The 23404-nt window shown below is 54.6% G+C and overlaps 8 protein-coding genes across 8 annotated transcripts; 1 reads left to right on the top strand and 7 right to left on the bottom strand.

Moving 5' to 3' along the window:
- Positions 1 to 23: 23 nt before the first annotated feature.
- CC84DRAFT_1138716 (alpha/beta-hydrolase) lies at positions 24 to 1712 on the bottom strand (the record flags this gene model as incomplete). The annotated part of the gene is made up of 1 exon (XM_018176206.1): positions 24 to 1712. The coding sequence occupies one exon, from the start codon at positions 1710 to 1712 to the stop codon at positions 24 to 26; it is 1689 nt and encodes a 562-aa protein (XP_018040665.1).
- Positions 1713 to 3619: 1907 nt separating this feature from the next.
- On the bottom strand, positions 3620 to 5330 carry CC84DRAFT_1213641 (uncharacterized protein; the record flags this gene model as incomplete). Its single annotated transcript, XM_018182556.1, has 6 exons — positions 3620 to 3655; positions 3711 to 4163; positions 4232 to 4563; positions 4714 to 4877; positions 4951 to 5061; positions 5125 to 5330. The coding sequence occupies 6 exons, from the start codon at positions 5328 to 5330 to the stop codon at positions 3620 to 3622; spliced, it is 1302 nt and encodes a 433-aa protein (XP_018040664.1).
- A 214-nt stretch (positions 5331 to 5544) lies between these two features.
- On the bottom strand, positions 5545 to 8235 carry CC84DRAFT_478120 (uncharacterized protein). Its single transcript, XM_018186423.1, has 4 exons — positions 7440 to 8235; positions 6910 to 7377; positions 6265 to 6861; positions 5545 to 6217 (listed from the first exon to the last, which is right to left on the bottom strand). The coding sequence occupies exons 1-4, from the start codon at positions 8143 to 8145 to the stop codon at positions 5559 to 5561; spliced, it is 2430 nt and encodes an 809-aa protein (XP_018040663.1). The 5' UTR covers positions 8146 to 8235; the 3' UTR covers positions 5545 to 5558.
- A 782-nt stretch (positions 8236 to 9017) lies between these two features.
- Positions 9018 to 11172, bottom strand: CC84DRAFT_478030 (uncharacterized protein). Its single transcript, XM_018186422.1, has 5 exons — positions 10998 to 11172; positions 10603 to 10941; positions 10479 to 10553; positions 9421 to 10425; positions 9018 to 9370 (listed from the first exon to the last, which is right to left on the bottom strand). Exons 2-5 carry the CDS (start codon positions 10819 to 10821, stop codon positions 9116 to 9118), a joined length of 1554 nt encoding a protein of 517 aa, XP_018040662.1. The 5' UTR covers positions 10822 to 10941; positions 10998 to 11172; the 3' UTR covers positions 9018 to 9115.
- Positions 11173 to 11712: 540 nt separating this feature from the next.
- On the bottom strand, positions 11713 to 12594 carry CC84DRAFT_1213638 (uncharacterized protein; the record flags this gene model as incomplete). Its single annotated transcript, XM_018182555.1, has 3 exons — positions 11713 to 11868; positions 11929 to 12210; positions 12265 to 12594. The coding sequence occupies 3 exons, from the start codon at positions 12592 to 12594 to the stop codon at positions 11713 to 11715; spliced, it is 768 nt and encodes a 255-aa protein (XP_018040661.1).
- Positions 12595 to 14626: 2032 nt separating this feature from the next.
- Positions 14627 to 18394, bottom strand: CC84DRAFT_478014 (uncharacterized protein). The gene is made up of 2 exons (XM_018186421.1): positions 15913 to 18394; positions 14627 to 15806 (listed from the first exon to the last, which is right to left on the bottom strand). Exons 1-2 carry the CDS (start codon positions 18135 to 18137, stop codon positions 14753 to 14755), a joined length of 3279 nt encoding a protein of 1092 aa, XP_018040660.1. The 5' UTR covers positions 18138 to 18394; the 3' UTR covers positions 14627 to 14752.
- A 20-nt stretch (positions 18395 to 18414) lies between these two features.
- CC84DRAFT_1161260 (uncharacterized protein) lies at positions 18415 to 19979 on the bottom strand. The gene is made up of 3 exons (XM_018177689.1): positions 19130 to 19979; positions 18516 to 19078; positions 18415 to 18466 (listed from the first exon to the last, which is right to left on the bottom strand). Exons 1-2 carry the CDS (start codon positions 19735 to 19737, stop codon positions 18520 to 18522), a joined length of 1167 nt encoding a protein of 388 aa, XP_018040659.1. The 5' UTR covers positions 19738 to 19979; the 3' UTR covers positions 18415 to 18466; positions 18516 to 18519.
- A 943-nt stretch (positions 19980 to 20922) lies between these two features.
- CC84DRAFT_1161258 (general substrate transporter) lies at positions 20923 to 23369 on the top strand. Its single transcript, XM_018177688.1, has 6 exons — positions 20923 to 21415; positions 21479 to 21778; positions 21829 to 22321; positions 22373 to 22586; positions 22643 to 22836; positions 22897 to 23369. Exons 1-6 carry the CDS (start codon positions 21208 to 21210, stop codon positions 23243 to 23245), a joined length of 1758 nt encoding a protein of 585 aa, XP_018040658.1. The 5' UTR covers positions 20923 to 21207; the 3' UTR covers positions 23246 to 23369.
- Positions 23370 to 23404: the final 35 nt, after the last annotated feature.

The raw sequence follows: 23404 nt of genomic DNA, 5'->3' as shown, positions 1-23404 counted from the left end.
CATCGATTATAGCAACACACACGTTAAACATGCCTCCTCCTCGCCCATTTGGTCAAATACTCCCTTCCCGCCAACCTATATGTATCCTCCTCTACATAGCTTCCATTATACCCTCTCCCCTGCGCTTGGATCACCAAATTTAGCCCCTTCGACCCCTCACTGTATTTTGGCCATTTCGGCAACGCCTCGCCATTCGGATCGCCGCCGTTGACAAAGTGGATCCATTGCGCGCTCATCTGCTCGCTCAACGCCTTGTACTCTTCCCACGGCCCGACGAATTGCGGATTGCCAAAGATAAACGCTACTTCGCTAAAGTGCTGGACGCCCTTGTACGCGGGAGCTAGTCCGCCGATGTAGTCGGTGAAGGTAGCATTCGTACCGTTCACGAACGGCCTTGTATTGAAGCGGTAGACATAGGTGGGTGAGTACTTCGCGTAGTGGCGGGCGTCATCCAGGCGAGTAGCGTGGTAGAACACGTCGCCGATGATAGCGGCCGCACGCTTGTACTGGTATCCTTGCTCAGCGAAGCGCTCTTCTCCTGTATTCAGTGGGATGCCTTGTGCTGGGTCGTCCGGATATAATTCCATTATCTTGCGGACAACATCGGGGGGAAAGTCGTAGCCTGTGCTGCCGAGGAGGTAGTCATAGATGTCCTGATCAGTATTGAAGATCTTTGTTGGTGCATTGTCGGTCCCTTCGTCGCTGTTTGAGCCGTAGATATGAGGTATGTGCGCGAAGCGGCCGGAGTGAAGCAGCTCAGTGGGATAGTTCGGTATGATGTCGCCGTCCACCGTTGGGTAAAATCCTGGTCCGCCGACTTTGGATGAATCGAGGAAAGGAAAGATGGTCTCATAAGGGACAGTTCGGAGACAAGAAAGTGTATCAGGCCAGTCGGTGCAGTTTGTTTGCCGCACAATCTTGTCGTAGATTGGCTGATACCAGTCGGAGCCGTTGTACCACGCGGTCGCAGCAGATCCCGACTCTTGAATACTGCGATGGAAAAGCCCATCTGTTCGACCACCGTAGGAAATGACGAGTTGACCCACAGCAAACGATCCCGCCGACTCTCCCCAGATGGTAACACTATTCTTATCACCGCCAAAGCCTGAGATATTTTCAGAGATCCAGGCCAGTGCTTTTCGCATATCCCTCAAAGATAGATTCGTTTCGCCGCTTCCTTGGATCTCCCTGGAGTACAACATGCCCCAACCACCTTTCCTGTAGTTGATACTGGTCGCAATAATTGGCTTCCCAATCTCTACGGATCGCTGTACAAGCCACGTCAGGTTGTAGTTGGGCAGACCACTCGTTCCGACCTGGTATGAGCCACCATGGATCCATACGGCAACAGGCAGTGTTCTGTTCTCCGGTATTCCTGTCGGCCGAACCACGTTGATACTGAGGCAATCCTCGCCCATGCCGTATGCCGCATCAGCGTCCGGCTGGAAGTCAGGGCAAGCATTGCTGTATGTCTGGGCAAGGCGCGTCCCGTTCCATGTCTCGTTGAGCGCCTGCGGGGCTCTAAATCGATTCTCTCTTCCAGTGTCCTGGGCGTACGGAATCCCAAGGAATATGTCTTGACCGAATTGCGGCAAATGAAGGCCTTCATATGTTCCATTGGTGACCCTGACCGTTGGGCCAGCATAAGATACAGTGGCTAGTAACCAAACTGCAGCCGCCCGAAAGCTGCTATTTCTTCTAGAGACCGTCATTGCAGCGCGTGCATAGGTTGCTGCAGGTTGTGGTAGAGGAACCACCATTTGAGAAAGTATCGCATACTTATCCGGTAGCTGATGACAAACAAGAATCCGGCCCTGAACGTACCCGCACCAATATCAAACCCGAGGCAATCACTGCCCCAGGTGGTATGTCAACCTGCGTGCCTGCAGGTGCTACGCAACATCTATCCCAATAGGGAAGGTGATCGTTGGTATCGACATGGCCCCGCACTTCGGCGATATTGAACTAGTACATGTACCAACTTCACGAGGACGCATTCGCTCTTCAACACTAAATAGGTTTTCGATCTGATTTATCTTACACAGAGCCATAGCGATACTGTGGTGTAACGTGAGTTTCTGTTGCGCTTGGCGGCCACAACGAGACGATGAAAGAGCCAATGGAATGTTTCCTCGCCATGCAAAGATCGCGCATCTATTTTCCGACATTTGGTTTTTAAGTCAGATACAGAAGCGCTTGAAAGGCAGTTCATACTGGAACGGCATATCTTGCCTACAACTATATGGGACATCACTTCGCGGTTCATGTCAATGATCGAAGACCGCCCCACACAATTTCAAACACCTCCGCTGCTGACTTCGAATAGTCTGCGCGAAATGTGCATGCGGCTTCGCGGTGCTTTTGCAAATTGACAAAGTGAAAAGTTTCGATCTCGAGCATCTGAACATTTTCCTAGGCAGGGTCCGCTCCACATTGTACTTTTCGAAACATCTGAGTAAATCGATGCTCCCATCCGGTTTGGGTATCAAGAGAAGCATTGTAGGATATCAGGTACTTTTTTCAAGGCGTGGGAATGTGTCCTACATTTGGAATATGTCGTCTAACTCTTCAGGCGAAGGTTTACAAGGGCCTGTACAGTATTTCACGTGATTATTGAAGTGATGCGCCACAATGTAGAGCTGTATGAATTTGTCGCCGTCCAGTATCTTACGACCGCTCCGCAGTATGATGCATCGGAAGAGCACCACTTGAACTATCCAGGCGCGATCCCAGGAGAAAGTTGCGTAGATTCTGACCCACGAAGAAAGATTCCTGGTTGACTAAAATCTCAATTTGCTCAGTGTGATCGCCCCAAAGGTACGGGAGGGAGGTGTCGGGTTCGTCATCTTTCCTTACTATAGCTCAACTTTGAGCATACCATGCGCTCCGTCCCGCCGAGCCTGGACCTTGAGGGGTCGAATGGCAGATGGGGGTTGCAGTGAGTGGTTAGGAGGGAGTTGATGTGGCCTCATCTCCCTGTTGTTGAAGCCTCTCAAGGTTCGGTGCAGGGTGGTCTTTCGCTGATGGCGTTTCTTCGTGGGTTCGTGTCGAGCATTGCGGCGAGGCATGGTGCCGAATCGTTTTCGCGTACCAGCATACGAGTCTCACGGCCGATGGGGGTATAGTTTTTGGCATCTCTAGTTCCAGTCTGGAGAATGGCAATGCGGTGTAAATGCAGCCTTACAACGCCACCAATCTATGGCACATGCACCCAGCCGTCACCATGCATGGGTTGCACATGATGTGTGACTTACATTTACCGGACGGCGCAAGCGCAGTTGGACTAGAGAAAGAATACTATGCTTCCTACACCTACGTTCAACAGAACAGATGTGCCAACGATCCGGCACACCGATCTCTGTATTGGTTGATCTCAGATTTGTTCCCCCGAAGGAATGTAGAGAGCATATCTAGTAGTGATTTGAAGCCGAGCGATGCATGTCCTTCATTCACTACCGCTTCTATCAAGATTAGCAAGGCCTCCATCCACAAATAATAACCATCTTTCAGACTCATGAAATAACTATGCAGCATAGCCAAATACGGGGTATTATTGAAAAATCCAACACAACCAACAACGAATAGACCACCCTATCATACCGTACCGCACCGCACTACCTCAATCAAATATCTTCGAGAAGAACTTCTTCCGTTTCTACACCCAAAGGTCAGCATGCAGTCCTCGTTCAACTGCGAGCACTCCTACGTACCACGTTGATCGACGACGGCCTCGCCGCCGGCGGTGGAGGAGGTTCCAACATCATACCGGCCGGCAGACTCCCCGGCATCTCGACAGCCGTAGGATCCGGCGGCGGCGCGTAATGCGCGTACACTTGCGGCACATGCGGTACTTGGGGCACCTGCGGCGAGAGCGACGGGCTCGTCACATTCGGCTGCTGGGACAGCGGTGTGATTGGGCTCGGCGGGGAGAGCATGCCCGATGGCGTGGGCGAGGCGAAATGGGGTTGCTGACCCTGACCCTGAGCGGGAGGGGCATACGGCATGCCTGGCTGTGCTTGTGCGATCTCCGCCTGCCACTGCGCAAACACGTCGTTCATCTGGGCCATCCACTCTGGCGGCGCGCCCGTGAAGTTGTACTGCACGGTGCGGTTGCGGAAGGCGACAAAGTAGTGGTTGGGGTTGTAGGGGGAGATGGCGAGGTACTGCTCGCGTCAGCATCACACACACCCGTCACTCTCACAAGATTCACGGAAAGCAAACCAAAACTCACAGTCACACTCCTCGGCTCCGCCCCGCTCAAAATGCCATCCAGCCCCGCATACGCCCCATAAAACTTCCAGGAGTAATAGCCATCCGGCCACAGCACGAACCACGCCTCGTTCACACCCAGCGCAACGCAGCACGGCGTGTCGTACGCCTTTTGTATCTTGTCGCTGAGCTCGGAGGGGATGGCTGCCCAGACAGACCCTCTGCCTGGGGCGCTCGCGAAGTAGCTATACCCGGCGCCGAAGGTCACGTAGCAGGAGCGTGGGGCATTGGGGATGGTTTTGGTCCAGGCGGAGAGGGAGGGATAGTGTGTGTCGAAGAAGGTTTGGGAGTACACTGTGGGGTGGGGTTAGCATGGCGTTCTGTCTGGTTTGTTTCGTTTCGTTTCGTTTCGAGGTCGTTGGGTTTGGGTACGCGCTGCACATAGGGCTGAATGCTACCCAGGCTCACAGCGACCCCAAAGCCTGCCGCGCCAGACACACTCACAAATCTTCTCCTCTCCCGCCAGCACCTTGCACCCCACATACCACACCGGCTCCGGGCTCCCAGTCTGCGGAGGCGCAAGCGCGAGGCAAAACGGTTGCACGATGCGCCAGGCCGGGGCCATGGAACTGTTAAACAGCTGGCGCAGCGTCAGCGGGATGTTGTGACTGCCTATCTGTCAGCTCCCATCGCACCCGCATCAAACTTGACAAGCGCGCAACAAGACGCTGCGTTACGTACAACTTCCATGTCTTGGGACAGTCGAAGAAGAAGCTGTTGTTGGGCCCGAATATGAATGTTATCTCGGGCATGGCAGCATCTTGCGACGTGCCGTCGTGCGTCGATCGTGGGCTGCAGAGGCGGTGCGGTGCGAAGGCAGGAGGAAAGAAACGTCAGCCCCCCCAGCCAACTCACGGCACAGCTCCGCCGGTGAGGATCGGCACTGCCACCCACAGAGACGCGCGAGTCGAATCCGACGGATACGAGACAACGGGCCTCAGGCGCTGCAGCGGGATGTTGCGATGGCGGACACTGCGCCAATCGCTGCCGAGCGCCGCAAGCTGTGGCGCTGGGGCGCGGGGCGTGGGGACGAAGCGGGGGCCGAAAAATGTCTTGGGCATTGCGCGGACCAGTTCGGACATCAGATGAAATTTGACCTGGCTACTTCCTGCTTCGGTGCATCTGAGTGGATTAATCTCTTTACATTTGAGGCGAGATCCCTATCTCGAGGCGAGTGCATCTCTACCGTACATCCAAACCCCTCTTTAGCCATGGGTATAAACCAGATACTGCAGCAACATAATAACCCTCATATCTCATAAATCATATCCGTCCAGAACACCCAACTCCTACTCCGTGTGGTTAGTAAACCAGCCCCATACTCCACCCTCAGGCAACATTGTCTCCCACCCGCAAATTCTCACCACGGTGACCATGACTGCTCCCAGCACGCTCACTCCGCCAAGCACCTTCACAAGGACGAAGCCTCGCCTTCTGACTTCGTCGCTGAAATCGCACAAGCCTAGTGGATCTCTGGAATCAACGCTGCCGCTCCTGCTGTACATCGGGCTCCCGTGTCCAGGCAAAGATTCTTTGGTCACCCCACGTTTAACAACAGCCCAGTCTGCGCGGGGAGAGCCGCCGGGGGTTGCAACAATGTTTCCGCTTGCCACTTCCTCGCCCACACGTTCGAGTAGCCACTTGGCTCGTTCGTTGCGTTGGAGTTCCTCGAATCTATCCTTCTCGTTCCTCAGACTGCGCTGAAGATCGGTAGCCCACTTGGCAAGGCGAACTTCTGCAAGGCGCTGTTCGCCTTGTGCAGCGGTGCGGTATCGTGTAAGGGAGAATTCAGGTAGGTTGTCGAGGGTTTCGGGTAGGGTATGCGCAAGTGAAGGAGACGATGCCTGGAAAGGTGAATGAAGGTTGGAGGCATAATATGGTGAGCCTGCTGGAGGTAAGAGCACTCCTGAGGGTGACACTGGAGTGAATATAGAAGATGCTGCGGAGGCTGCGAAACGTCAGTTAAATAAAGAGGGAGATTGCAGGAGTCATTACTGTTCATAGCAGCGCTGTTGAGCCCGACAGAGGCACTGGTTGATGAACTGCCACGTCGCAGCGTCTGTTGTTGCAGGCTTTGCATGATGAAAGAGTCGCCCGGCAATTTGGTCCGCCGCCGCCACGCAAGAAACTTCTTCGCCGCAGAATGCCTCAACCATGTAATCGACTCGGGATCAAAGACTCGAGTTACGAGGGCGGCGAGTTCGGACGGAAGTAATGGCTGCACGTAGTCGGGTGACATGAGAAGAGACGCGTCCATGGTCTCTGAATCGGAGCCCAACGTCGATGAAACCGCATACGGGTGGGTTGGAATGGAGAAAGGAAACTCGTTGGGTTCTAATGCTGGCTTATCGTCAGATGACGCAGAAGAAGACTGTTCCAATGATAGCTCCTGAACGGCGAGCAACGCATCGTCGACTGCGTTGCCAAAAAAGAAAGGCTTTACTGATGACGTCTGTAGTCTCGCGAGTATAGAGGTTTTGATAGCGACGAGCTCGTGGGCGGAGAGTGTGTCACATTTGGCGATGACTGGGATCAGGTTGGTGAGTCCGGACAGTCGCTGCATGAACTCAATGTCTTCGGAGATGTCGGGACCTGATCAAACATTAGCAAATTGCTGTCAACTCGAGTGGAGAGTCTTACGGGGAGGAAGGAGATATAGAACCACGTCAACAGCAATGCCGCCGCTACCGCTGATTACACCAAAAAGGTCATTGTCCTCCATGCTCGAGACCGCAGTTGTCTGGTATAGTAGGCCCTCGACGTAGTCGATCACTCGGCCCATATCTTCAGCTCTGGAAGCATCTCCACTGTACCCAGGAGTGTCCACAAAGCAGATATTCCGCTCCAGTACTGCATCCGTTGTACTGCTCTTCCTTCGCCTCAAAACCCGCGATTCTTCGACATCGGTCCACCAAGGGGGATAGGATTTGGTGCTGGCATGAGTCTCGGTGATATGAGGTGTACCAGGACCCTCGGCCTTCCTCTTCCGCGACTTCGGCTTTGATGACGAGGATTGCGATAGGGAGTTTGATGGAGAAAGTGGATCGACGTGTACGATATCTTCGCATAGCTGGACGATGGACCGTATAAGCGATGTCTTTCCGATGCCTGCATGCGTGTCAGACGGATGTGCATCGAATCTACGGTGAAACAACCAGGACATGGCGTACCTGCCTGACCAGCAACAAGCACCTTCAGCTTGCCCATGGCCTTGCCCTTGGTGGTGAATGGTCTCCGTGAGGGCATCTGTATGCTCGGCATAACCAGCTGGGGAAAGCCGCTGAACTGGTCGACCGTCGTGGCGTTCTCAGCGTCATGGCCCGAACCTACCACCTCGCTCGTGGCCTCATTTGGCTCTGTCTCTTCGTCGGACAGCTTGACCGATTGCAGTGAGGCGGAGGTCGGGGTACTGGGTAGCGCTGAAGTGGGCATGGGCGACAGCGGGTTCGACTGGGAGTGGGTTGACCTGTCCCTCCTGTTCGTACGAGGCGGTGAAGTCTTGCAACTTTCGGATCGTGTGCCAGTTGCCCGTGAAGAGTCCCGTGAAGCTCGCATTATGTTGCGCTTGCATTGGGTGGCTTGCGCCCGTGCATGATCGCCTCTGCTATCTCCGGCCTGGGTCTCACTCCCAAAGGCGGCTTCAAGAGTATCTGCCAGGCTTTGTACTCCAAAGTTGCTTTCTTTCTGCCTCTTCACTGCGGCTGTGTTCCTCGAAGCTTGCATGGACTGCTCCATGTCGTCCTCGGTCCTCATAAAGAAGGTCGTTGGTACATGGCTCAACGGGCCGCCGCTTAAGCCCGAGGCATCGACGAAGCTCGATTTTCGCGATCGTGGGTTGCTTGAAAGCGGAGCATCGCCGCCGGGTAGCGGTCGCATGCTGAGGAGCTCTGGGCGTGGACCGAGCAGCCAGCAGTGTTGAGGGTCTAGAAGATGTGCTGAGCTCAGAGAGCGGTAGCCAGCCGCGGCGACCGGCGTGTACAAGTGGGCGACCCCCGCGCAACCCCGCTTGGGCCGTGCAGCTACAGGTAGAGAAAGCGGGTGCCGTGTTTCGTCGAGTATGAGGAACAAATACGTTTGCGAACTATCGGAGCATGTACCGTCGTCAATGCTGCCGCGGCGGAAGTCGCAGCGTGATGTCTACTTGCTTGGATACGGCCGCGCTCCGGCGTGCATGCAGCGACAGCACCGGAGCCATCTCACCCGGCGAATCGCATCACATCGTCAGCTAACCACCTGACACGTGGGCACCGGCACCTGCATTATAGTCATCAGGTGACGTTATCTGAGACCGTTCCACAAATCATCGAATGCAGTACGCATCATGAATACTGTTATACATGGCCACTATAGCGCGATGTCGCACCGCCCCCAGATCCTCTTGCCTACCTTGTTCTCAGGACCCTGTGCCTTCCACTCCCAGCCAAGGCGCCGTCTGCACCCAGAAACCTCCATCCACATAGCCCATACCCCGGTAAATGACACGCGACATCCCTTTGCTCCTATCCAGACCCCCGTAGATGCCTTTCCCGGAAAAAGAGGATATCAAAAAAGATTAACAGACGAAATGAAAACACGTGCTAAAAACACATTGCCGAACATGTACAGGGTACAGGGAATGCCAAGAAAGGAGACGCTATGCAAGGGGACGTAGGTGCCGTAGCTAAGGAAAAGCAGACGCCCATATTTTTGTCGAAACGAAGACGTGACTTTTGGACAAACGCTGAAGGGCGAATACAGTACACGTAATTAGAGCCGTCAGTCGTCATAAGATAGGCCATATCTGATAGTCCAGAGGTTCTGCCGGGGTAAGATGTGTGGAAGCGAAAGGTGGAAGAAGGTGGGCTCTCTAAGACTCCTGAGGAGCACCACCACGGCCACGAACAGAGCCGCCGCGACCGCCGCGTTGGAAGCCTCCGCGAGACTGGCCAGGGAAACCGCGGCCGCGACCACCGGGTCCACCTCGGAAGTTGGTATTGAAGCCCTGCTGGGGACGGAGTTTGCGCTCCTCCACCTTGATTTCCAGACCGTTCACGGTGTGAGGGTTGGCGTTGACAGCAGCCTGGAAGGCGGCAGCCGTCTTGAAATCAACAAATGCGCAGTTCTAAAAGAAAAGGATTAGCCAGTGCGATGAATGGGAACTTGCCTTCTTACCTTCTGGCGGCTGATGTCGAGGTGCTCGATCTCACCAAACTTGGTCAAAGCTGCTTTCAAGGCACCCTCCTCAACCTGGCTGTAGACGTTCTTGATGTAGGCGCGCCTCTGGTCAGCCTCCTGCGGTGCCTGAGCCTGCTGGCCACGCGATTGCTCTTTCTTCGTGCCAACGGATTGCCAGCCGGCAGCGTCGCCCTGGCTGTTGGTCGGCGAGGACTCACGGGCGGGAGCGGGAGTCTTCTCGGGCGCAGCCTGCGGGGCAGGGGTCGATGTCGTGGACTTGGCCTGGGATGGCGCCTGGGATGTTGCCGCAGCCGGCATGACCGGAGTAGCGACCTTGTGGGCGGACGCGGCAAGAGCAGCCCAGGACTTGGGGACTGCGGGCTTAGCCGGAGCAGCGGGAGCGGCAGCCTTGGGGGCAGGCGTGGGAGCAGGGTCCTTAGGCTTCTCTGGCTGAGCAACCTCCACTTCGACAGCTGCCTCGGGCTCCTTGCTGGGAGCTTCTTCGCTCGCAGACACAGCGGCAGCAGGGGCGTCCTCGGCCTCAGCAACCTCCTCGGCAGCTGGCGTACCGTTTGTGGCGGTAGCGGGAGCCTCCTGCGCTGGCTCCTCCTTGGCGGTCTCAAGCTTTTGGTCAACCTTGTTCAAATCCTCCTCGGTGGTCGCGATCTCGTCGCTCTGGTTCAGGCCAGCGTTCTCGGGTGCAGCAGCAGTAGGTGCAGGCTCCTGGACGCCGGCAGCGGGAGCAGAGGCGTCGTGCTGAATATCCTCCTCATCCTCCGGCTCCTCGGCGAGGTAGCGGAAGATGTCGTTCAGAACGAAATAGCCGTTGGTCTGCTCGGCGAGGACGAAGGTCTGCGCAAAGCGCTTGTGCGGGTGGCCCTTGTTTGAGATCTCACCAATGACTTGGATGACGATGTTGGCATCGGAGCCCTGGGAATCGACGTTCGTAACGCGGACCTTGGTGTCATGGAAGTCAAGATCCTTGATGCGGTCATTGATAGCCTGCCGTCACATGGTTAGCCGATGCGCAGCGATGCAGTCTAGGAGGAGTATACCTTCTGGCCCACGCAAACATTGACCTTGTCTTCCTCATTGCCAGAGACGAATTGCGAGCGCTTGTTGTAAAAGAGCTGTCCGCATATCAGTAAAGGCCATTGGCGTGCGTCCCTGTACACTCACATAGAGCTTGTCTGGGCTCCTGCTCAGGGTGGTGTAGTACTGCTCGACAAAGTACCAGCCAACCTCGTCCTTGGGGATCTCGGAGGCCGCTGTGTTGGAGCTCTGGGCGGGCTGGGAAGCAGATGCCGAGTATGAGGGGGCATTGTTGGCGTAGTTGCTGCCATCGTAGCCCTGCTGCGCGTAGCTGCCATTGACAGGGAGCTCGGCGGCGGTTGCCATCTTGAAGTCGGCGACGGTATGTATATAGTACAGCGAAAGCTTTCACGTGGGCGCGGTCGCGACCGTAGAGAGGCGAGTATCGATTGAGGCTCGGGAAGGGCGAAGGAAGAAGCTCTGGAGCTGCGCAAGCAGGCTCGTCAGCGATGCCAGAGAAGGGAGAGTATGGATGGACGTACTGCTGAGTCCCGCGAGAGGGGGGAGCGGAAGAGCAAGCGAGTGCGAGCTTCGGGCGGCGCACTAAGCGAATTATCCTACACTGCTGCAGGAAGAGAGTTAGGAGAGGTCTGTTTGCAATGTAGTAGAAACGCGATGAGGGGCGATGGGAAAGTGCGAGGGAGCGGAGTGCAAGCGGCAAGCTGTCTGTAAGGAAAGAGCCATGCGATCACAACCAAATCGAATTTCTCGTGGCCAGAGCGCGCCAAGGCCGTCTATCCCGGCTCCGTTTGCTCCCCCAGCGCGGGCCGCGGTCACTCGAGAGCTCGGAACTTCACTGGCTCGGATCAAACAATGTTCAGTCTAAATTTACAATTACTTCTACGCCGTAGCTAGCATTGGCCTTGGTTCGTGCTGCGGTTGCTGTGCGCATCTTCCGGTCCACGCGCTGTGGCCTCCTTACCCCTCACGACACGAGCTTGGGCTCGCCTATATCAACGGCCTTCACGCAAACTTTGGGCAATTGCGCTCTGGATACACCAATGTCGTTCGCACGTAGAATTCCACAATGCTCGGACTGAAGTATCGTTCCGCCATAACATGGGTTGCCCAGACTTTACACGCGCCAGTCCACCACCATTGTCATGACCTTTTCTCATAAACCAAGTACCAACGCCAATGTCGTTATGCAATCATGGATCCGGCCTCCATTCCCTATCCTCCACTTAAACTTGACCCTCACTCCTCATCCTCCTCTTGAAGTCGTCGCACCCTCTCTTCAGGATCCACGCCCCCGTATCTCTCCTTTTTAGCCACCCACATCTGCGCCCCATACCCAAGCGTCACAAGCCCCGAAAAGATGAAGAGCGGGATCATCGTATGCCGGGCGATTTGCTATTTCCATGTCAGCCAGGTCCGGATTGCGACCACTCGATGATTCCCATAGTTACTTACAAGCTCAACACATTGCATCTCCTTGGGCAGCACGTCCTGGATGGCGTAGTAGATGACTTTACACGCAGATTGTTCCCGTGTACAGGTGTACGAGTCGCGGCCAGGTTTGAACAATCCGTACGACCGGTCGGCCGTACCCTCCCAATCGCAACTTGTCTCCTCGATCTGCTTGGGGTGGACATTGACGAAGACCAACGCTGCTAAAGATACGATGAACGTAACAGTAGAAAGGGCGATTGCGGTAATCGACAACGCCTTTGAAGTATTCGCGGTGTCTCCGTTCTGCATTGAGCGTTAGTGGGAGCACAACAGCAACCATTATCCAAGGTGACATACCTTTCGAGAGCGCAACAATCTCGTCACTTCAAAACCCACACTGAGCAGGCCAACAATGAGGCAGATCGAAGCAGCAGCCCAAGCAGCCTGCTCGGTCGCATAGTCGTAGTCGAGGTTCACTTTCTTCTCCAAGAACTCCAGTGACGAGTTTGTTCCCTTCCAGACAGCATTCACGGGACCATACCACACGCCATACTCGCCTGCAGGGAAGTCCTTCGCGATGCGATTCGAGGCATCGACGCTCGTGGAAAGCACAGTAATGGACAGAGCGATCAGGAGGACGGAGGAGAAGATGGTTGCGGAGCGGACAATGAGGGCCGTGGGTGCCATTCTGAATGCAGTGCTTTCACAGTGCGAAGCGTTACAGGACGCGTGAAATAGTGGGTTGGAACGAGGTGCTGGATGCCCAAGATGCTGTCGATCCCAGCGTGCTTTATATCACATTGACCGCTCGGGCGAGTGTTACACGTTCTACATTTTCACGCATGCGCCAAGTGCTATAGGCAGTCATAGAAGTGTCATGATCCACCTCAACGGCCGTAAAAGCATCGCAGTGTACTGCCAGTCGACGACGTTTGTACACATGGTGACTGCCTACTGGAACCCTGTCTAACCCAATTGGGCACTTTGTTATCGACATCCCTACAGCAACCGACAGACCTGAGTACGTTTTGAAGGATGGACATCCACTTCCAAGTTTTGCTTTGCGAAGCGCGCGGAAAGGCACACACCACACATGGATCTCTTCCGAAAAGCACCATACGTAATAGTAGAGGCGAAGCGGTGGTGTATACCGAAATCACACATTTGCACAGAAGCGCATGAGTGCGTTGACCACGATGTTTTCGCAATGCGAAATTATCTCGGCATCGGGAATTGGATTTCCACTCTTTGCTTTCGTGCTTAATTCCTTTCCGCGATGAATCTGCCTTGATGTGTGCCGGGGGCTGTGCAAGATTGAAGAGTCTGGCAGATACGCGAACTGCCGCGAATCACGACTACGAACGCAGGATCTTAGACTGGTTGCATTCAGAGAAACCAATAGAGCAAACTGGATTTCCTATGAATGTGAGATGTTGGGGTAGCCCATTAGATCATGGTTTCACAACTGTATAGTATAGTAATTTCCTGCAGGATAAGATGGACTAGAAGGTCCAGGTTTTCGTGTGGGCTCCTGTGATCGAATACATATGTGAATTCTGAAGCCGTGAAAGACAGTGATTTTAAAAAATTGCATCGTCTAAGGGAAGAGATCAAGAGAAAAAAGGGCATTCAAGGTTCGCATGTCTCACATAGCTACCTTGAATGTTACCGGTGCACGTTTATGACAGTTCTCAAGTGCGAATGAAACAACTTTCTATTGAACTACATACAAACATGAAAATGACACGCACTAACAATCACTATCTCCACTATCTCCAGTCCCCACACTATCATCACGTTTCATAAGATCATTCCACTTTTTCGCCTCTGCCACCAGCCGCTCCGCCTCAGTCATTCTATTCTTCCTCGGCTGTGCCTCCTTCGCTGGTTGTTGGGCCGACTGCTTCCTCGCTACAGGTGCAGGCTTTTTCTTTGCCAGTTTGTTCAGCACCGGACGAGCGGGCTGGTCGGCTTCCGCACCATCATCCTCATACGAAGAATCAGTAGCCTCCTGCATAGCTTGTTTTCGCTTTTCAGCAGCCTTCTTCATTGCCTGTTGCCTCTTCGTCAATGTTGGCCTGGGCAGGGGGACCTCCTCCTCCTCCTCCTTATTTTCGAACAGATTCTCCCAATCTATACTCTCTATCTCCCGACCCTCCTCCCCCCCGTCATCCTCTCCATGATCGCTGACTTCTACCACTTTCTCCTTGATCCGGTCGCTCAGCTGTCCCGGACTCGGTGGCTGTGACAGCAACCCCTCAGGGATGTCGGACAAGCCTTCATCACCAACAGCAGGCGTATTCGGCGGCGCGGCCGATTTTCTTTTACGCCGCAAAGCCTCCGCAAGAGCGAGGCTCGACGAGGGACTGGGCGCGGGCGAGCGATCAGTGCTGGGCTCGCTGAATGCACTTGCACTCGAAGCATTTGAAGGCTTATGCTGTTGGCCCGGGGGAATGTGGTGCTTGCGTTTGCCTTTCTTCACGCTCATCAAGGAGTGAGCTTCGTCTATGGTGAGGCCTTCGTCCTCATAGTCCTCATCAGAAGCTTGAACGTCCTGCTGTTCAACTTCCACCGCATCGTCCCACAGGGGCATCTCCTCCGGCCACTCCTCCCAGCCATCCGCGGGAAAAGATGGAGGTGGGAGAGCAGGGCCATGCGCGGAGCCCTGAGATGATGTTGACTTATGAGAGCTCTTCCTCGAAGAATGAGGCGTGAGCGGCGAGACAGTCGGCGCTTTGGGCGAACTGTCGGGCTCTTCATTATCCGTCTTCTGTCTCTTGCGCCTAGGTGACCGAGGCTGTGCCTAGTTAGCAGACGCATCGTCACTAAAAGACTGGCAGATCAACTAACTTACACTCTCTTCTTCCTCGAGAACATAGTCATTATCATCACTACCATGATTGCTTTCGCTATAGGGCCCCTCGCCATCTTGGTCCCCGCGGTCATCGTGCCCGAAATCATCTTGCTCATCATAATCGTCTCCACCACCATCATCGTCGGGTGAAATTTCATCCTGTTCGTCTTCGTCAGTTTCCTCATTGCTATCATGCTCACTTTCCTCTTCTCCGTCCTCATCTACACTTCCAATCTTTACAACTTGCGCTGGTACTTCCCCACCAGCGCCTATCTTCCCTCCTTGCACCTGCCACACCGGCCGTGCATCTCCCCCAATATCATCACCATCCTCGACATCACTAAAACCACTGATACCAATCTCCTTGTCGCTAGGCCACCCCTCCCCATTATCTAGATACGTATACAGCCGCATACCCCGATTGCTTCCCATCATGGAATCCGACGAACTCTTCCGCCTCGGATCATGCGCATCGCGGTGCACGTTCCTGAGAGATGATGTATTATAGTCCACCTGTCGGCGCCCATTGGCATCCGTGATAATCGTCAGATTCGGCTTGTTCTTCTTCTTGATGCTAGATTTCGCTGGCGCCTTCGCCGCGGCGTTGTGGGAGTTCTGGCTGCTTTTTCGCGAGCAAGATCTAGTCGTCCAAGTTGAAAAAGTGGCGCTGGAGCCGGACGTGTTGGGGCCGGGAGGGTATGTGTCGAACGTTGAGCCCCGCGCGTAGATGCCCTGGGTGTGGGCGAGGTCGTTGTCGTTGTATGCTGTGCGCTGGCCCACCGTCGTTGGGGCGAATCTTACGCTGGACTTTCTCCTCGGGACTGCGACGTTGTCTTGCAATTCCGGTGGCGTCTGCGCGTATCGCCTGGCTGACTGAGGGTGTTGCTTTGCGTATCTCTTCCAGGCGTCTGTTTGGTAGGCTTCATTCCGGTGGCTCCACACGTGGTGAGCCTTGGTTGCGCCATCCATGGACTCCCAGTGGGTGCTGCAGAAGGGGCAGAGGATGGGCATGTGCACTTGGTGGTCGATCAGATGTTGTTCATACCTGGGTGAGGTTAATCGCAATCTTATGGATGAGATCAATTGTGTTCGGTTTGCTCGTACAGTCGAAACCTTTAGAGCGTAGAAACAACAGCGGTGAGCATACTTACTCAAAAAAAGGGACATCACCGATCTCCTCCAGACAAATCGCACAATGATCCGGCACCTGGTTCTGGAGTCTATACCGCTCTTGCATCATCGTCCACATGTGATTATCAAAAGGGTAGTCGGGTGCTCGATCCGCCATGATGTCAAGCGCGAGGTCTCTCGCTTCCTGAAGTTGCTCAGTCGCGGCGGGACTGGGCGCATTATAGAACTGCGATCCCTTCGACGAGACTGTGGACACCCAGGTGAAAACATCGCTGATTCTGCGGTGTAGAGAATGCGGAGTGTCTGGCGTGGTTGGTCTTGATGCGGGCGTGCCCCAGCTAGACGCCGGTCTTCCTGCTCTGGAGATGGGCGTGGCGTATTGCATCCTCGCATCCATGCCATGGTGGACAGGCGTTCTGGGGCGTTCCTCAGTTGTCCAATACGCGCCGTCGTTTCGAGTCCAGTCATCGCTGATGTAAATGGGAAGAATGGGATCGTCGGAGTTTGGATTCGAGCCTTCCACCCGGGCCATTTTCTCAGCTATGCTTATCATACTTGGGTCATGTTCCAACTGTACCGGTGGGTGTATCGGCAATTTACCGCTCGGCGGAAGCTGGTTTCTCAGCACGTGAGTCAAAGTGTGCCATGCATCCTTCCTTCCTTCATCTAGCCACTTATCGTGGTAAAACTTGAGGGTGTAATCAAGTCCAAAGCGGTACAAGTCTCGTTCCATGGCCCAGATTACGACGTCATAAGTAGTTGTATGTCTCAATTTTCTCGTTGATCGTAATCTGTTGGGACCAGCCGCCTTCTTGACACGAATAAGTCTTGAAGACCGGCAATGTGGCTTCCGTTCACTCTCAGAGTCGCGACCTGGATGCTGATCCTGATACTTCTCGTACTTTGTGTTTGACTTCGTAGGGTTCTTCAACGTAGGATTCATCGAGTCATCCTTGTCCACCCAAAAGAAAAAGCTTGGGACACTCTCGCCTTTTAAGCGGACATAGAACAAAGTCTTAATATCACGATCTGCAAACGTGTTCTCAGGGCCATTGTACCGGCCTTCAAAGTAAGAAGGAAGATACGCTGGAAGGTATACCAGTGTGGGGCGCCATTGGGAAGCCCTGTACACTTTCTTCGTAATCTTGCGTTGTTCTTTCTTTCTTATCGCCTGCAGCCTGTCGTCTCTTTTATGGACACCCGCTGTGTGGAACGGCTGGCGATCCATTCTACGTTTCTCCCTCGCCTCCCTAGACTTCCATTGCCGATAAACCTCTGCGAGATCTTCGTCTGGACGTGGTAGGTTGAAGTACATCCGTCCATTCCATGCTTGTACAATGGTGCGCTTGCTCCAGTGCTGGCCACTCTCAACAAAAGCACCTTCAAGTGGCCCAATCAACACACCATTGCGAGCAAAATCTTTGACTTTCTCTGAGAGTGCCGGTACCTGGTCCGGTTCAGTCTCTTTGTCCTTAGCATCGATCCCGGGCGTGTGCAGCATTTCATGGCCTTGCATAGTGACTACGTTCAGGGGTGTGTAAGGCAGCTGCCTGGGTTGAAGCTCTTCGTTCTGGGGCCAGGTCCGCGGTGTTTTCCAGTAGTCATTGGACGGGGGGTCGGCAAACGACCATTCAAAGATCCTAAGCCTATGTGGCGGGTAGGTAAGCGATTCGGATGAATGAGTGCTAGTCGTGTCGCTGGTATTGCTGTCCTCTTGTTGCAGATAGACCTGAGGAAGTTCCTGGATCGGCTCGTCCTCATCCTCATCCTCGTCGCTCACAATCTGACCCTCCTCCTTTTTCCGAAGCTTCTCCTCAAGCTTCCTCTGCTGTTCTGCTTGTCTTTTCTCCTCGGCTTCCTTTGCCTTGACTCTGGTGTTCTCTCTCAACTTCGCATTCCCCCTCTTCGCTTTTTGAGCTCTCCTTTCCAACTGCTCATCAGCATCGGCGAGGGTCCGGGCCAGGACATGCTTCTGGAGGTCCTTCACTTTTTGTTTCTTCGCCTTGAAATTTGCGAAAAATGGTATGTATGTCGGGTCTTCTTGAGCAGCAGAAAGCATCTCACCACGAGTCATGCTATCCCACTTAGTGTCAGTCAGGTGTTCATCCTTCATTTTGTGAACTCCACCACGCTTGTGCGGCTTGGCTTGCGGAGCCTTTCCGCGCTCTTCTCGCGCCGCTCTCGCATCTCCACCTTCCAATGTATATTCTTCTGGAAATTTGGCCCTTGGTTTTCCTCTGGCCATCTTGCGAGAGTTGAACCACAGAGGAGTGCTTGGCTAACGACACGGCCCACCTTTAGTCAAATGTAATGAAGCGGAATGAAGACGGAACAGCTGGGAGTATACGAGTTGTGGCGTTGTTGTCGATACAAAAGCTCACCCACTTTCTTTGTCTCACCTGGAATGGAAAGGAGCATGGCAGGTGGCGTTTTGACCAGCTCCCTTTGTCATACGCCTCTGCGAAGTTCAGTTGAAAGAGGGTTCAGGCAGCCATAACATTATGGAGACATGGAACAGGATGTGCAAGAAGATCAAATAATGATAGAATTCTCAACGTATGCTAGGGTATATTGCTGCAATGTATTAGACTCGTCACTGGAGAGTTTAGAAGCGCAAACAGACCTACTTACAATTCCGATTTCCCAGTGACCTCCGCCGTGGGCTTTGTTTGCACATCAAAGAAACCCTCGAGGTCCATCCACTCGGCTGCGAATGCGGTAACAAGCCTCGCCCAGTCTTCGACCGTGTCCATGTCGAGATGCTTGCCATCGTCCGTGATGTCATGCCAGACATGTGGGAATGGCGAAGGGATGATGTGAAGGACCTCAACCCCACGAGCGAGGAAGGGAAGGTGGTCGTCGGCAATGTAACCGCCGTAGAAGTCGCCGTTTTCTTTGGCGGCCTCGTTGAGGAACAAGGGCTCCTTTCGCTTATTCTTGTTCTTGCGCTTTGCGATCTTGAGAGGGTGGTTTGGCGACGATTTGAAGAGGCCAAGATCTCTGAGGCGGTGCTCGATTTGAGCCATGTGTTTGTAGGCCCAGTGCGTGGTCTTGTAGAACGAGGGCACGGTCGGGCCTCTGGAACCGAGCAGGTCAAGCAGCACGAAGAGGTCGATGGAGTCGAGCGGCGTCTTGTACGTGGATGCGGCGGGGTTGAACGTGTTCTCCCATTCTTCTGCAAGAGCGCTGGACTACGTGTCAGTGATTGCGTGTGCACATGGCAGAGACACGCCGTACCGTGAGCCGTACAGGCTGTCTGTGTCCGACCAGACCTTGAAAGCCTCCTCGCCGTCCAGCAGCAGTATCTGGACGCCCTTCTTGTCTTCGAGGTCGTCGGTGCCTTCAGCAGCCATGGCCGCCCACTTCTTGGTGAGGGCCTTGTCGACGGTGCGTGCGGCATGCAGCAGCATTGCGCAGGGCGCGGCGCTGTCAATGGCGCCGATGAAGCCCGCAGGCTCCAGCTTGCTATCGTAATGCGCAACCAGCGCCAGGCGCCCGACGTCGCCAACACCTGCATTGGGAGGGTCGCGTGTCGCTACAAGGTTCACGAACGGCACCGGCTGGCCCTTTGAGGTGGGCGTGGTCGACGACGAGTTCTGCAGCTCCAGGCGCCATTCGGGCAGCTCACCTCTGAAGAAGTCGACAAAGTGCTGCAGGACGGCCCTGCTGCCTTCGGTGCCCGACACCCGCGGTCGCAGTATCGGGGCGAGCAGGGCGCCTGTGTCGATGTCGAAGTCGGCACCCGGCCCAGGAAGGCCTCTGAGGGTCGCATCGCTAACGGCGCCGTACGCCAGGGCCGTGGGCAAAAGGCCCAGGAAGCCCACGAGCGCCACGAGCAGCTCCATTGCGGGCTGTGAATCTTCAGGTGGCGGTCGAGGAAAGGCGTGGAGCCGTGCTACCGCGCTGTCGGCATGTCTGGCACTCGACCCATAGTGGATTCGTGGTCTCATCTGGACAACACCAATGCACACGTGACGACGCGTCTGGACGCGTCAGAGCGTCGCGGCCGCGTCGAACGCGCGAGGAATGCATCTCGAGTCCAAGTACGGGACGCGCTCGCAAACGCACGTCGTGGTCGTGATTCGCATGCGGCGCAGGAACCCGTGCAAGAGCAGCTGCCAAGCCGCGAGAGTGGCAGCAACCACGCCGACGCCTGTTCTCGCATCAATGTGAAAAGCGGCGATGCAGCATCCGGTCAGCAGTCCGTACGTGGATAGCAACCTAGGTCACTCCAGGCTTAACTTCTGAGCACCCAGCTCGCCTTCACCCGGCCGTTAGGTAGACACGAGCGGGCCTCGGGACCTCGTCGCCGTCCGAGGACCTACTCACTGTTCCATCGCACCTAGATTCAGCATGAGACCATCGACTGCTAGCCGTAGCGCTGCCTTCGGGTGGGACCTCGCAGCCGGCTGCGAAAATTGCATCCAGGTCGCGCTTCTCCTCCAGCAACCGAACCACGGTTCCGGGCCATCCCCATCTTTCCGATTGCTGGGGAAGGTGGTCCACCCCCATCACTCCTACGTACTGTGCGCTACGCGGTGCACTTCGCTCCATACAATCGCAGACCACATGCACCTCCCCGCTTACCTAATCGCTCTACCGTTTACCGCCGTGAGCAATTCGGCGTGCAATGTATTTAGGCAGAATACAAAGACAGATCGACTAGTGGCCGCTCTCCACACCGCACGAGCTGCGGGGCGCACGGCATATGCATGTCTTGCTCCACGAATTCTCGGATCTCGTAGAGATTCAATCTCATGTGCAACCGGGCAATAATTAATTCCAAGACCTCCATCTCACTGATGTGGTCGAGGCCTCGCATTTCACGATAATTGCCGTCTTGATCTACAATCATACTCGCACAAGGCGTTGCGCCCACGAGATTCGAGCCCATAAAGTGGACTTTGTTCTTTGTACTCCGAGAGCTTGATGCTAGTCAAGCATCAGCCACCCGATGCTCGACAGTGGTCAGTTCCCATCCGACAAGGATAGGCTCGTCCCCAGTCCGCGGATCAAGCTTCGAGCCAGTCAGCTTGACTATCAGTTTAACCGCACATGCCCTTAGTGCGTCGAACCACTGACACACGACCCTTTGAGCCGTGTAAGTGGATGCTAATTAACCGTGTCCTTGCACTTGCAGATGGAACATGGGTCGTATATGATGATGCGTAGGTTTCGGAGAGCTTACGGGTAGGGTATATACATGAGCTCGCACCCTGCGATATCTTGCAGCAGTGAAAGTTCCCTCTCCCACCCCATTGTCGATTCGCATCAAGCCGGGATACCACTCTCAAAGAGAAGGCTTGCTGTTCAAGATGGCACCTGTCGGAGGCTCAGGCCATGACTTTGAGGCAGCCGCATTGGCTCGCCGCCAGGCGTTGCAAACACCCCCAGGCCCCATGGCCTTACTCAAGAACCTCAAAGTCTTCGGCATTGCATGTTTTGCTTGCTTGGGTGGTCTGTTGTACGGTTACAACCAGGGTGTTTTCTCCGGTGTTCTCGTCATGCACTCGTTCAAACAACGTAAGTCTTCGTCCATATGCATGCTCTACTTTTCGGGCTCACAGCTGATCAATTGCTATGCAGACATGGGAGACTACATCGAAGACCCTGTGGCTCTTACATACAACACGTCAAAGCAAGGCTGGCTTGTCTCTATCCTCGAATTGGGCGCTTGGTTTGGCACTATGTATTCCGGTTTCCTCGCGGAGATCTTGTCCCGAAAGTACGCCATCTTGGTCAATGTGACCATCTTCATCATCGGTGTCGTTATCCAAACCACTTCCGTTGTCGGCGGTCACGACTCCATCCTCGCTGGTCGATTCATCACTGGTATGGGTGTCGGATCTCTGTCCATGATTGTTCCCATGTACAACGCTGAGATTGGTGAGTTTCTGCTTAAGCTTAATCTAGACATCATTGCTAATCGTCGGCAGCTCCTCCAGAAGTTCGTGGTGCCCTCGTTGGTCTCCAGCAGCTTTCCATCACGCTCGGCATCATGGTCTCCTTCTGGATCGACTACGGCACGAACTTCATCGGCGGAACCGGTGCTGGGCAGAAAGAAGGCGCGTGGCTTCTTCCTCTCTGCCTGCAACTGGTTCCTGCGGTCCTCCTCGGCGCCGGCATGCTCTTCATGCCCTTCTCGCCTCGTTGGCTCGTTCATCACAACCGCGAAGCTGAGGCTCGACGCGTTCTTGCCCACCTGCGAGACCTGCCTGAAGACAACGACCTCATCGAACTGGAGTACGCAGAAATTAAGGCGCAGAGCTTGTTCGAGAAAAGGACGCTCCAGGAGAACTGGCCGCATCTACAGAATTTGACCGCTATGAACACCGCCAAGTTGCAATTTGTGGCTATCGGCAGCTTGTTCAAGAGCAAGCCCATGTTCAAGCGAGTCATCGTGGCGACGCTTACTATGTTCTTCCAACAGTAAGGCTCTCTTTGCTGGGGAGTGTACTCGTGCTGACTGACATTGCGTAGATGGACTGGTATCAACGCTGTGCTCTACTACGCCCCCGTAATCTTCGGCAAGCTCGGTCTTTCCAACAACTCCGTTTCGCTTCTTGCAACCGGTGTTGTGGGAATCGTCATGTTCATCGCGACCATCCCCGCCGTCATGTACGTTGACCGCTGGGGTCGAAAGCCTACCCTCATCATCGGCGCCCTCGGCATGGCCATCTGCCATTTCATCATTGTAAGCTTATGAACTCTGTCACATCATATATAATTCCCTATACTCATACAATCCAGGCCGCCATCACCGCCTCTTACCAGAAAGACTGGGAACACCATCAAGGCGCAGGATGGGCCGCCGTCGCCATGGTCTGGCTATTCGTCGTCCACTTCGGATACTCTTGGGGCCCTTGCGCCTGGATCGTCGTCGCCGAGATCTGGCCCATGTCCAACCGCCCATACGGTATTGCACTGGGTGCGAGCTCCAATTGGTAAGCCTGCCCTCACACAATCCAAAAACCTGGGACCGTAATTCTAACACATGAACTCAGGATGAACAACTTCATCGTCGGTCAAGTCACCCCCGACATGCTCAACACTATGACCTACGGCACCTACATCTTCTTCGGGATGCTGACCTTCCTCGGCGCGCTCTTCATCTACTTCATCGTGCCTGAGACCAAGGGACTTACCCTCGAGGAGATGGACATTCTCTTCGGCTCGGTCGGTGTGGCCGCGAAGGACAAGGAGCGGTGGGTCGAGGTGCACAATGAGGTCGGCATGGGCGACATCCTTGCACGCATGGGCGTAGCGCGCCCGAGCGAGCACCACCACTTGGACGAGAAGCTCGCGGATGAGAAGCCTGTCGTGGCGGAGTCGGAGAGGCATGAGTCGCAGTAAGTAAGTTGAAAGTAGTTTGGTGATGGGGTTCTGTTGGTGTGATATTTGTAAGGAGGGAGAGTGTCACGGGTTGTTGAGGTGTGCTGCATTCTGCGGTCCTTCGTTCAGGCATGCACTGTTAAGCGAGTAATCTATATATCGCTGCATCAATCTCGCGCA

Source organism: Paraphaeosphaeria sporulosa (assembly GCF_001642045.1).
Source record: "Paraphaeosphaeria sporulosa strain AP3s5-JAC2a unplaced genomic scaffold CC84scaffold_2, whole genome shotgun sequence".
Lineage (NCBI taxonomy): Eukaryota > Fungi > Ascomycota > Dothideomycetes > Pleosporales > Didymosphaeriaceae > Paraphaeosphaeria > Paraphaeosphaeria sporulosa.
Note: the sequence above shows the minus strand (reverse complement) of the source record. Positions and strands in the feature narration are given on the sequence as shown.